Source organism: Nesoenas mayeri (assembly GCF_963082525.1).
Source record: "Nesoenas mayeri genome assembly, chromosome: 20".
In the NCBI taxonomy this organism is placed as follows: domain Eukaryota; kingdom Metazoa; phylum Chordata; class Aves; order Columbiformes; family Columbidae; genus Nesoenas; species Nesoenas mayeri.
Genome location: NC_137569.1, coordinates 1,904,151 through 1,915,947, shown reverse-complemented (window position 1 = coordinate 1,915,947; position 11,797 = coordinate 1,904,151). Strand labels below are relative to the sequence as shown.

At 48.2% G+C, this 11,797-nt stretch overlaps 2 protein-coding genes across 3 annotated transcripts; both read left to right on the top strand.

Annotated features, from left to right (window-relative positions):
• Nucleotides 1-7,271: 7,271 nt before the first annotated feature.
• Nucleotides 7,272-8,240, top strand: LOC308047985 (lysophosphatidic acid receptor 1-B-like; the record flags this gene model as incomplete). The annotated part of the gene is made up of 1 exon (XM_080356824.1): nucleotides 7,272-8,240. The coding sequence occupies one exon, from the start codon at nucleotides 7,272-7,274 to the stop codon at nucleotides 8,238-8,240; it is 969 nt and encodes a 322-aa protein (XP_080212950.1).
• A 1,661-nt stretch (nucleotides 8,241-9,901) lies between these two features.
• ZNHIT3 (zinc finger HIT-type containing 3) lies at nucleotides 9,902-11,770 on the top strand. Of its 2 annotated transcripts, XR_013923107.1 has the most exons (6): nucleotides 9,902-9,989; nucleotides 10,362-10,393; nucleotides 10,459-10,551; nucleotides 10,625-10,705; nucleotides 11,000-11,317; nucleotides 11,480-11,770. XR_013923107.1 is itself a non-coding variant. In XM_080357312.1 (5 exons), the coding sequence occupies exons 1-5, from the start codon at nucleotides 9,910-9,912 to the stop codon at nucleotides 11,188-11,190; spliced, it is 477 nt and encodes a 158-aa protein (XP_080213438.1). In that variant the 5' UTR covers nucleotides 9,902-9,909; the 3' UTR covers nucleotides 11,191-11,410. The 2 variants fall into 2 exon arrangements, 1 of the variants encoding a protein (XP_080213438.1); XM_080357312.1 differs by lacking the exon at nucleotides 11,480-11,770 and having other exon boundaries at nucleotides 11,000-11,410.
• The last annotated feature ends 27 nt before the right edge of the window (nucleotides 11,771-11,797 follow it).

Here is an 11,797-nt window from a genome sequence, read left to right as displayed (position 1 = left end):
TACTCCTGATTTGCCTAAATTTATTCATTTCTCCAAAGCGAATGGCAAAAGGAATAAGGCTTTCTAGCACTAAGCAAGCAGTGAATAACTGGTACATTGCAACCTATGCACATTTAGTAACCTAGTACTAAAATGCTACATTTTTATTTACTGGTAGCTTTTTTTTCTTCTCCTGACAGCCCACATGACATTCAGTTAACGTGAGTATTAAGGTTAGTGTTTTGCCTCAAAAAACCTCCATGAAACAAGCAAAACTCCAGCTCAGTCACCCCCACAAGCCCCCAAACAGCTGCTCAGGACTGGAAAACGGGACTTCTGTGGCAGTAACAGGAAATGTTTATTAGGTGGCATATCAACACCTTACTTATATATGCTTTTGCACTTTGTGAGTTAACTCAGAGCACACCTGTTGTTTGTTTGGGGGGATGGTTTGGTCCTTTCTCCTTTTTTAATAATACCCTTTTTTTAAAAAAAACCTTCCTGATTCTAGTACTATAGTACAATATATACAGATTTTTTTTCATCCCCTTTTGCTTTCCTATCTGAATGCTTTAATTGCATGTGCCTGATTCAGTGGCACTTCAGGCTTTATGTTCAACAAACAAAGGTGTGTACAGAGAAGTGGCACTACTACTTTTTGCCCTATTATAGACAAATTTTCATCTTTTCATTTGAGGTTGGATTTTGATACAGCTGAGGAAAACAAAAGAGGTGTTGGGGGGGCTGCAACTTCGTCCTCCCTGTCCGTGGGGATTGCTCCCTGTCCGTGGGGATTGCTCCCTGTCCGTGGGGATTGCTCCCTGGCCATGGGGATGCTGCCGCACGCGGGGCTCGGTGCAAGGAGAGCGGGGTGCTTGACCCGGGGCTCCTCGTGAAGGGGTGGCCAAAACCAAGCGGTGCTGTGCTGTCAGCATTGAGCCAGACCAATCATCAGCAAGGGCTGAATTGAAAAGAAGGGAACCAAGAAAGCGCTTCTTGCCTTTACCGGTTGAAGAGCGTGGCCATTCTGCTCTTGTAGTAGGGTCACACAGGATCGGGACCTGTAGTAACAATGGGAAATCTGACAGCTGACTTATGAGGAGGGCTTTTATTCATAAAAAGGATGGCTATAAATAACATTCCAACAATGAAGGTTTACTCGGTAGTGTTTTTCCATCCTGGATTAGGTAGATTAAAGCATGAACAGACGATGATTTGCCTAGCACATGGTGCTAAGATAAACAGTTACTGCAAGACAAGAACAATAAGGGAATTTGTTGCATTTTTGCACTTCCTAGTCTGGCGGTCTCGGTGGAGCCATCTAAGCAAGGTGCATGCAGAGCACGTAGAGAGGAACGAGGGCGTGAACGTGGCAGCGTGGGGGGTGTCGTGTCAGCCTTCAAGGGCATCTACAAGATATGTTACTCTTGGGCTTATTTCTTCTTCTCTGGGAAAGGTCCGCAGTGGGGCAGCTGAACCAAAGCTGAATTCTTTTTGCTCTATTTGTGCTCTATATTTCTTTTGATGTCTCTGAAGAGCCTGCAAGAAACCCTCCGTTCAGGACTAGAAAAAACTGAGAGGTAGAAATTTTGATCTTGAGATTCAGGATTCACTCTTATTTTTTTTGTTTTTCCTTTTGTCAACCTCCTAGCCTGCCAGTATTAAAGTGATAATAAACAGCACCGCAGTCATGTTAACTTAGTTATTATTTGTGCAAGAGATTGAAGGCACACTCAAGGAAAGACATTTCTGCTCCTTAGAAAGTCTGTAATCTAAATAAGAGGGGCAGACATCATGTGATCTCCACTTTTCTTGTCTAAAGAAACTTACCTGACAGGTGCTTGGTTATCAGTTCTCAATTACTTTGTACTCAGGAGTATTTTTGAAAGGAATTGCACTGAAGGAAGGTTTTACATAATAGCCTTTGGACATTGAACTGAAATACATATGAGGATGTTGGTTGGAGAATCTGAGACAAAGTTATGCAGAGAGTGTATGGCAGATCACTGAACTCACGCCTAGTTTCTTTTGGCACAACGATGGCAGCCGTGTGTGTAGCTCCAGGATAGGTAAGAACAGAAGGAAATATCAAAAACAGTGAAACTGCATTTAATTTGTGGCCTTGAGAGCCACAGCAGCAACGATTCTGGAGGTTTTCCCCCCAGCCCGGTTTCTGAAATGCGTGAGATCAGACACCACCCCGCTGCTACCAAAAGGGCTTCACGGGAAGTTCGGCGGGGCTGACGTGACGGCTGATGAGGCTCACGTGTCTGAGCCAAATGATCCTACCAGGTGCTGCCGGAGGACAGCCCAGGCTGTTCCCAGCCCTCACCGAGCAGCTGCAGCGCCCCGTGTCCCTGCAGCGCAGGTGGGACGGGAGGAGAGCGGGTCCGGTGCCATGGCAGCCCAGGTCACGGTGCTGTCACAGCTCTTCGTGCCGGGAGCCTGAGCTGTTGGTCTTAGAAGGAAGATCTAAGGCTTGTGAGACCAAATCCTGTTTGTGGACGAGCTGACCTGGGAGGAATTGTCCCTGCAGTGGGAGAGGGAAGCACTTCCAAGAGACTTGAAACTCAGATTGATTTCTTGATTAGTGACTGGATGATTGGGAAACCATCCCTTCAGAGTGAGAGAACACACCAAGCGATCTTCCTTTAGTTGTGTATTGTAATTTTCTTCGTTAAAATTCCCTCACCACTGAGCAGGAAATCTGGAATTTCATGAGCAGCAGGTTTTGGTGAACCAAACATTAAGTCTTCATCTTCCACGTGAAAATGTGGTTTGGCTGTGAGTCTCCCTGAGTCTGCTCTGTTGGGAACATTCTTCTAATACAAGGTCATTTCCATGAAACAGTCAGAAGCATTTGCAATGGCTTTTTATTTGGCCTTCTGCTCTCCTGGCTGGTTAGTTTGCTTCTTTTGAAGCACACACATTTCTTACCACTGCTGTAGTTGCTTAGTTCAGAAGGAAGATGCCCTTTATGTGAACTGTTTCATATCTAAAGGGATAACACGCTTTCTGGCTTCTTTACATAAAAATTATCGGTGAAAGGCTTTGTTTAGCATACAACCTTGGTTTCAAGGATTTTTCAATGTTTGTCTCCCATTAGACAGCATAATACAAGCTCCTGAAAGGTGAAATAACACTTCTGGTATCTCAAAGAAATGTTCAGGTTGTGCTTAGACAGGAGAGGGTCTGGTTTGTGGGGGTTTTCTTGCAACAAGCCGTCCTTGCCATTGTTTTGTGGCTTGTAGCTGGTGTAACATTGGACAGCACTCAGAGATATTCAAGCCTGATGATTGTCTTTGCTTTATTTTCCTGGGGAGGTGTGTGAAAGCAGAGCTGGGACATCAGATAGAACCTGTGAGGCCGAAATTCCTCAAGGAGAGGGGGCGGAGGAGGAGCGGAGAGCTTTCTGGTTTGAAAGCATGTCAGAAAAAATCTTGGAAGGAGATCATACGTCCCATTTGTGTCTTCCTCTCCAAAGAGGAAGACTTTAATCTGCATAAATTAAAACATAAATTGGATAAATAGACTCCTTATTTGTATTACTCCCTTTCCTGAATGTTCTTTACTTGCAGGCCTCATGATGCCTGTTGAAAGACCGAGCAGACGGATATTCTTGTCTCAAGGCTTTGCTGAAGGTCATGGCAAGCAGGAATTAGTCTCCCCAATGCGTAGCCAGCCTGCATGTCACTTGGGATGTTTTGGCTCGGGTTGTGTGCTGTCCGCCGCTTGGTAAGGTGCAGAATTGGTGCTTTTTCCCTGTAGTTTCAGGTATAGCTCAAGATTATTATCACCATAAGGGACATAGAGAATTGCTGTTGAATCACACTAAGGCAAAAGTGTATGTTGTCCAAGGGTTATTGCACAGAATTAAGACTTTCAGCTCCTGGACTTGATTTCCTGTTTTGAAATCAGGTTTGACGCTCACAGCTGGGGCTGCGGTTCAGTGCTGAGCGCTGGTGCCAGCTGTGCACGACCCAGAGCTGCGGGTTGCGGGCGCTTTGGGTGAAGCTGGATTTTCCACAACAGCCACTTGACATGAATGGTCATTAAAAATCCAGCCTGAAGCTTCCCATGTGTCTTTCTCAGCCTCTTCAATATGTTCAATGATTATTGTCTTCTCCACAGGCATAACTGTTAGATAATTATTATTGAATGTTGAGATCCTGTACTACATAATGTCATTTCTTACTGACAAATATAAAAACGATAGCAATTTGGACATTCGGGTAAAGAAACATAAAAACAATTATAGAACTACAAAGTGTTGTAGAAGGTGCAATGTAGACAAATCTCGATCGGAGGGTTGCCCATAGCAAGGGACAGCTGGTGTTCGGAGTGTTAGCCTGAGATATAGATTAGGTTCAGTTTGCTCCATACTGAACTTCTGCATGACCTTATGCAAATAATTTGCTTGCTCTCGTCCCACTCATAAAAATGTAGATAACACACTTTCCTTGTGGGTGTGTTGTGAGCATAAATACAAGAAAGATTGTGAAGTTCCCAGAACGTGGGAGGATGAGAATATCCTTGAATCAAGATTGGTTTGTGCAGTAGCCCTCTGTTCCACACACTGTTTTCAATTCAAACTAAATTTCATCTGGTTTTGAGAGCTCAATCTTCATTGCTGAGGGCTGGAACATACAAATCAGTTTTCTGTGTATTGAAGCACACTGAAAAAGCAGTTTCCGCAATAATATCGTCTCCTTTAAAACAGTAACACTATGTGAATTTGTATGCAATTATATTAGGGAAATAAGATTACAGAGCTTTTGTGAAGAGCTATTTGTACTGCTTGATATTATTCTAAATTCCATTATGATCTCATGTCATTTAGTTTTCGTGCTGAACACCGAATTTTCAAATTAGAGAAATTTCAAGTAGCATTTTCGGGAATATCGAGGGCACTTTGGGGTCCGAGTTCAGGGATATGCTCTTCTTAGTAAGCAGGATATTTTTGCAGATGCTTCCATCGTTCTTCACAGCCCCTGGCCCCTCCTTGAGCTCACAGAGCCCTGGGAACCACAACCAGAGGGGATGAGGAGCGCGGGGCTGGTCTGGTGTCCCCTGCATCCCCGAGCGACGTCGACCTGGGTGGACGTCACCTGCTGACACTGTCGCTGTTGGTGAAAGGACTTTGCTGACTCGCGGTGCTGGCGCTGACAAGGTGACAGAAATAGCAGAATCCTTGTTCAGCAGCAACCACACACCGAAGATGTGGTTGACAAGTCTATGAGGCTCATTATAGGATGCACAAAGAACGGTTTATCTGTGACACTTTGAGAAGGATATTTTATAGGATGTTACTACATCAGCAGGCTTGATTAATCAGTTTTCATCCGTTAGTTCTCTATTATCATTCTTTGCACTTCCCTGTGACCATCTGAAACTTCAACAGAAAAAAGAAGCCATAGAATTTTCCTTTTAAAGCCCAATATTTTAGCACAAATTTCTTACATTGTAAATTCTGGCAGAGCTATCATATAGTTCACAGATTTACAGTTTTAGAGCTGGAATTGCTGCTATAAAGATCAGATGTCAGGACTGAATGCGGAAAGCCGATAAACTTAGCTGAGCTGCTGTTGCGATATCATGCTATCAATTTGTTACTAATGCAAATTAATCCTTTCTTAGGATAATGGTAAAAACCCAACCAACCAAACCTCAGAAGATGTTTGTAAGTAGCACGGCTTCACCGGGGCTATTTTGCTAAGGCAAAGCTTGCAATCACTCGGCTCGGTCGCAGCCAGAGCAGCCGCTGATTTATCCTTGTACGTGGGCATTTTGAATCAAACGCGGGGTGACCCGCACTCAGCCTTAGCAACCAAAAGCAGCCAATTCTGCGTCGGATGAACACCCCTGGTGCTGATGATGCTGATGTACGAGGTGCCGCCCATCCGAACCGCTTTGCTGCTGCGGCCCCCGCGTTCCCCGCCGCCTCCTGCGCTGTCTGTTCCATTGGTGCCCTCTGCTGTCCACTGCGGCCAGCGCTCCATTTCCACCGGGCCCCACGGATTTTAAACCCGGTTCTCAAAAACCATTTGCTTTTGAAAATATGCAGAAAGAAACGATATCATTACGCATTGGTTTATTAACGTGCAAGTTACACCCTGGCGTTAAACAAGGAAACACAAAATATCCCAGAACAAAGGTATGGACATCCATGTCTGTCATTTTCTGGCTATGTTCTCATCCAACAATTAAGGTGGAAAAATGGCATTTTCAGAGCTGCTTAGGCATCTTAAGTCTCCAAAACAATTAATCCACTAAAGACTTGAGCCATTCTCCTGCATTTGCTTGTTTGAAAATAGTTAATTCAACAACTCTTTCAATATGTTTTTTTTAGCTTATAAAGAATCACTCCATCTGGTTTTACACAAGGGAAAGAAAGGCCAGACAGTTTCAGGTGTATTCTGACAACTTCTGAGTTCTCCAGAACTGAGTGCAGGGATATTTCTGTGGGCCCAAGCACAAGAGCGTCTGTGGAGACAGAGCCCCCGACCTTGCTGGATTCCCCTTGGAGCGCTGCAGGTCATCGTACGGTTGTGCTGACGGGTTTGGGGATTGTTCTGTGGATTCTGGTTCTAACTGCGCTTAGAAAAACCACCGCTGCTGGCCACATCAGTTTGTGACTGTGAGCAAGAGACAGTGAGCAACTGGATTTGTCTCTTGCACGACCAACCTCGAGCACTGTAGACGTTTTGTGGTGTCAGTGGGGTTGATCTGAACTCAGGACTCACATCCCTCACTGACCTGCAGTCCAGGGTTGGGACACAACAGTGATGTTCTTCTCTGAGTTCCATCAGTCACATTCTCCCCCCCTCCAAAACAAAAATATGACTGCTCTCCATTGTCCAACTCTAATCCTTCGCCTAACTAATCTGTTTGTGAATTAAAGCTGAATTCACGCTAATTCCAATTTTAGAATATGCTCAAAGACTCTTGACCCACTGATGTGATCACGCAGCTCCACAAGAACCGGCCAGATTTTGTTTTTGATAAAGGTTGCTCTGAGCAGATCATCTGTACAGCGGTAAATATGTTCTCCACTTTTGGCTATCCTAGCAACTTGAAGCTAATTGGCTGTGCTCTGAGTTGGTAACCCAAATATTTAAAACCAGGAGTGGTTAAAGTTTAATCCAGTGTCATGAGCGCAATAGAAGCCATGTGTCAGGATTCATTCGTCACCTGGAGAGGGTGGCGGTACCGCTGGTGTCGTGTGGTCTCCTGCAGAACACGAGATGTGTGAGCCAGACCTCGTTTGGGGTCGAAAGTAAGACTTTTGCACCATGAACAGCTACCCAAACTGCTCTGCTAACCACACTAGAATCTGGAGTCACCATTTGGTGCTCGCGCTGGGCATCCCTCAGCTGACCATGAACATAGCATCTGTGATCTTCAACTGCACGGTCATCGTCACCAGAATGGTGACAAAGGATCTGCACAAGCCCATCTCCATACTCTTCTGCAATTTGGCTTTTTCTGATCTCTTCACCAGCTTTTCTGGCTTTTGGATTTCAGTACTTTTCATCACCAACCCTGACGTTACGATCTTTGGGTCCAAGGATACGCTTGCACCTTATGCCTTGCACACTACATCTATTTTATCCACCATCTATAACTTGGTAAGCATTGGAATTGAGCGCTACCTGGCTGTGGCTGAAAGCATGAGGACAAGGCTCAGGGTTTCTCGAAACCATTCCATAGCTGCGGTTTTAATTAACTGGATCCTTGCTTTCTTTTTTGGCTGCTTGCCGTTGATGGGCTGGAACTGCTTGCATGCAGAAAAGAATATCTCTGTCCTCTACAGTCCCTTTTGCGTCAACTACCTCATCTTCATGATCATTCCCCATATTATGGTGGCATTTATTATACCTCTGTTCACTTACCTTGGAATCATTATCATCCTGAGGAAAAGAAAACTGCGCATGAAAGCGTGTGGACAAGCTACGGGCACCTACAAATCGGCTGAAATCCAGGTTGCCAGGACCAGTATTTTCATTTGGCTCCTGGGGCTGATCTCCTACGCTCCTTTTGTTGCAGGCGTCATGTTCGATGCAACCAACCACCAGTGCCACACCGATCTCTACCCGGGCATCTACATCTTCCGAAACTGCACGGCGATGCTGATAACCACAAACTGCTTGGGAAACCCCGTCATATACACCCTGAAAGCCAAACCCCCGGCGGCTGTGCTCAAGGCTCTGAAATGTCCGTCCCTGAGCCGAGCCCGAGCCTGCGCCATCGAGCACACGTAGCGGGGACAGCCCGTGCGCCGGGGCCGCCGCAGCGCTGTGGTCAGAGCATCCCTGCCAGGGGACGGCGCCGGGGCACGGAAACAGCGCGGGGACTGAGCACTGGAGCTCTGTGCCTTCTCTCGGCATCTTTCCGTGTCTCTGGCAGTGGTGCTGAGCGCCGGTGTTTTGCAGCTTTCCTTGTGGAGCTGCTTCACTCAGAGATAACAATCTCTCTGTTAGCCGTGGAATCGTGTTTGCTTTCTGTCTGAAAACAGGCTGTGGTTGCTCTCGCTTTGCCACTGCGATTTGCCCCATTTTTGTGTTATTTATGTGATTTCAGGGACATCTACGCGGCTAGAAAACTTTCAGTGGTGCAGGGGAAATGTAATTCTGCTTTCTCATTTACAGCCGGTCAAATTGTATCTTTAAATACTTGATGAATGTGTTTATCAATGGGGCACTCAGCACTGTGTTACTGTTGTAATTGTAAATGCAGTATGCAGCTGGATAACGCTTTTTGTGAGGCAGCTGTGACTACACTTTTCATATTTCTGCTTATAAATAGAGGCACATTTGAGTCCATGGATTTTGAAATTTGCGTTGCTTTAGAAGAAACCCCAGGAAAAATTAATGCTTATTCTTATTAACAAGGGGAAATTATCTGGAAGAATTCCAATACTTAATTTCTTCTCTTTCCTCTTGCACAGTTACCAATGTAGAAGCCTTGATGGAATAGATCCTGGTGACATCAGCTCATGGTTGGGGTTTGTAGTGTGTTCGACTGTTGCTCAGTGGTCTGACACAGGTGTGATAAACCACATTGTGATGATGTTCTCACAGTCGTGAAACAGACACACACACAGTCCAACCAAAATTGGCCCTTCCAGGACAAGTCGCAGTTTTCAGGGATTTATTTATGGTTTGTTTTCTTTGTTCTGATTTTTTCAGCGTTTCAAAAGCCTCGAGTGAACTAAGAACAAAATCCCATTAGTCTGTTTGTGAGCAGGTGTGAGAAAAGAGCCCGTTTGTGTAAGAAATGGGTTCAGTCGCTAATGTTACGGTAACAAATCCGCTACTGAGCGGTTTATGTTCTTTGCCACCAAACCCCTCTGTGCTGCTTTACCCTGCAGAACTGTGGGAGAACTCCTTCCGTCTCAGTTTTAATTCAGGCATTTAGGGAAATGGATGGCGCTAAATGACACGTAATTAGAATGAATTATTTGAATGGATAATGCAACTCAGGCAAGACAATTCGGGCTCTATTTTTTATACCAAATGCCCCGTCTGTGTTTTACGGTAACTCGGCCACCAACAACCTGAGGAAACCACACATGTAATGACAGGACACCCAACCCAAACTTCCCGCGGGCAGGTGGCAAAGATCAGCCTGGAGCTGCCTGTATGCTGTGATATTTACTAGATATTTATTTAGGTGATATTTATTATTATTCACCTCCGGATTGACATGAGCGAGGTGGTTGTAGTGGCCGGAATATTTAACATATCACTGTCTGTTGCAGTGGTTGTTAATTCGAATGCAGGGTGAGAGCGGGAATGCAGCCAGAACCGCCCCCTGCAGTATATAGATACAGAATAACCGCAGGGCTCGGCCCCGCCCGCCGCTCGGCGCTCGACTCGCCAGCCTGGCTGGAGGCGCTCGGCGCTCCGCAAGTGACGTGTAGCGGGCGCCATGAGGGCGCCGCGGCCGTGCGGGGTGTGCGGGGCGGCCGGGCCGGCCCAGTACCGCTGTCCGCGCTGCGCCGCGGCCTAGTGAGCGCGGCCGGGACGGGCGGCGGGGAGCGGCGGGGGGGCGGGGGGCGGCCGGTCGGTGCGGGGGATGGCGGCCCGGTGAGGGGGGTGGCGGCCCGGTGAGGGGGGTGGCGGCCCGGTGAGGGGGGTGGCGGCCCGGTGAGAGGGATGGCGGCCCGGTGAGGGGGATGGCGGCTCGGTGAGCGGTACGGCGGCTCGGTGAGGGGGTGGCGGCTCGGTGAGCGGTACGGCGGCTCGGTGAGGGGGTGGCGGCTCGGTGAGGGGGTGGCGGTCGGTCGGTGAGGGGGACGGGGGCCGGTCGGTGAGGGGGGTGGCGGCCGGTGGGTGCGGAGCCGCCCCCGCCCGCGGCTCTAACGGTTGTTGTCCCCGCAGCTGCTCCGTGCCGTGCTGCAGGACGCACAAGGGTGAGTGCCGGGGGGGCCGGGCGGGCCGCGGCGCCCGCCGCGCTGCTGACGCCGTGTCCCCGCAGAACGATGCGCGCCGGAGCCGGAGCCGGAGCCGCGGCCGGAGCCGGAGCCGGAGCGGGCGGGCGGGCCGGGCGACCCCGTTGAGCAGCGGGCAGGTAGGTGGGCCGGGCCGGGCGGGGCGGGTGCGGGGCGGCCCGGGCCCCCTGCAGCTCCGTGTGCTCCCCGCAGGCGGCCCCTGGTCGGTGGAGGACATCCTGACGGACGGGGACGAGCAGGACCGCGTCCCGCTGCACCGGCTGCGGCTGCTCGGTAACCGGAACGGGGCCGGGATCACAGGCGGCGGTGGGGCCGGGATCACAGGCGGCGGTGGGGCCGGGATCACAGGCGGTGGGGCTGGCTGCACAGCAGGAGGACACGCAATGCCCTTTAATTCTTCATGGAGCCGCACAGTTCATCCCAGTCCTTGCCGCAGCCCTCACAGATTTAAGTATCAGATACCTGGTCCTTCACTGTGTCTCTTTGAAAGTTCACATGCAAAACAAGGGTGTTCTCAACTGCATTTGTAATGGAGGTTAGTACTAGTTATCTTTTCTTTAAAAAAAGGGGAATCGGAAGAACTGAGAGCCTTGCTTCTGAACCCACATCTCAGGCAGCTACTACAGACACTCGATCAAGCAGAAGATAAAAGCTCCCTCATGAAGAAGTACATGCAGGAGCCGTTGTTTGTGGAGTTTGCAGACTGCTGTCTGGGCATTGTTGAACCCCCGGAGAAGGAGAACGTGCTTCCTGAGTGAGATACTTCGGGAACTCTTTTTTTTCCCTCTGACAGAAGAGATTTGGCAGCACATGGATCTCAGTGCTCTCATTTTCAATTTGGAGTTGATACACAGTGTCATAGTGTTGGAGGACTTCAACTTGATGGTTTGTGGACTTTCTGTTTGTACAGAAATCCTGTCAGCCATAGGAAATGCTGCTTTCCAATAACAACATTAAAGCTATTTGCATTTATTTTAATCCACAAACTAATTTGATATGTTTTCATTAACTAAACCTCATTGCAAGATGCTCAGACACCTTTACCAGGTATTTAATGATACACAGGAGAGCTGAACATTTTCACGACCCACGCGAGCAACAGAGATGGGAACCGTGGCAGAGGTGACACTGTTGACTCGGCAGCGCTAGAAACTCGCGGCAGCGGTGAGCGTACCCGTGGTTTGATCCTATAGATAAAGAGTCCAGTTTTGCTTTTCCCTGAGACACCTGCCTGTGCTGTCAGGCCTGGCTGCTGCTCCCTTCCTTGGCTGCAGTCAGAAGTGCTGTGACACCACCGACTGCTCAGCGGGACAGTTGTACCTCCAGCGAGAATCCAGCACGCACCAGAAACATTTGCCATATTTG

Bases quoted from the DNA above. Each gene is read 5' to 3' on its own strand.
- ZNHIT3 (XM_080357312.1), top strand. From the start codon at position 9,910: ATGAGGGCGCCGCGGCCGTGCGGGGTGTGCGGGGCGGCCGGGCCGGCC. The intron at 10,394-10,458 runs GTGAGTGCCGGG...GTGTCCCCGCAG, and splicing joins GTGCTGCAGGACGCACAAGG to AACGATGCGCGCCGGAGCCG. The intron at 10,552-10,624 runs GTAGGTGGGCCG...TGCTCCCCGCAG, and splicing joins CCCCGTTGAGCAGCGGGCAG to GCGGCCCCTGGTCGGTGGAG.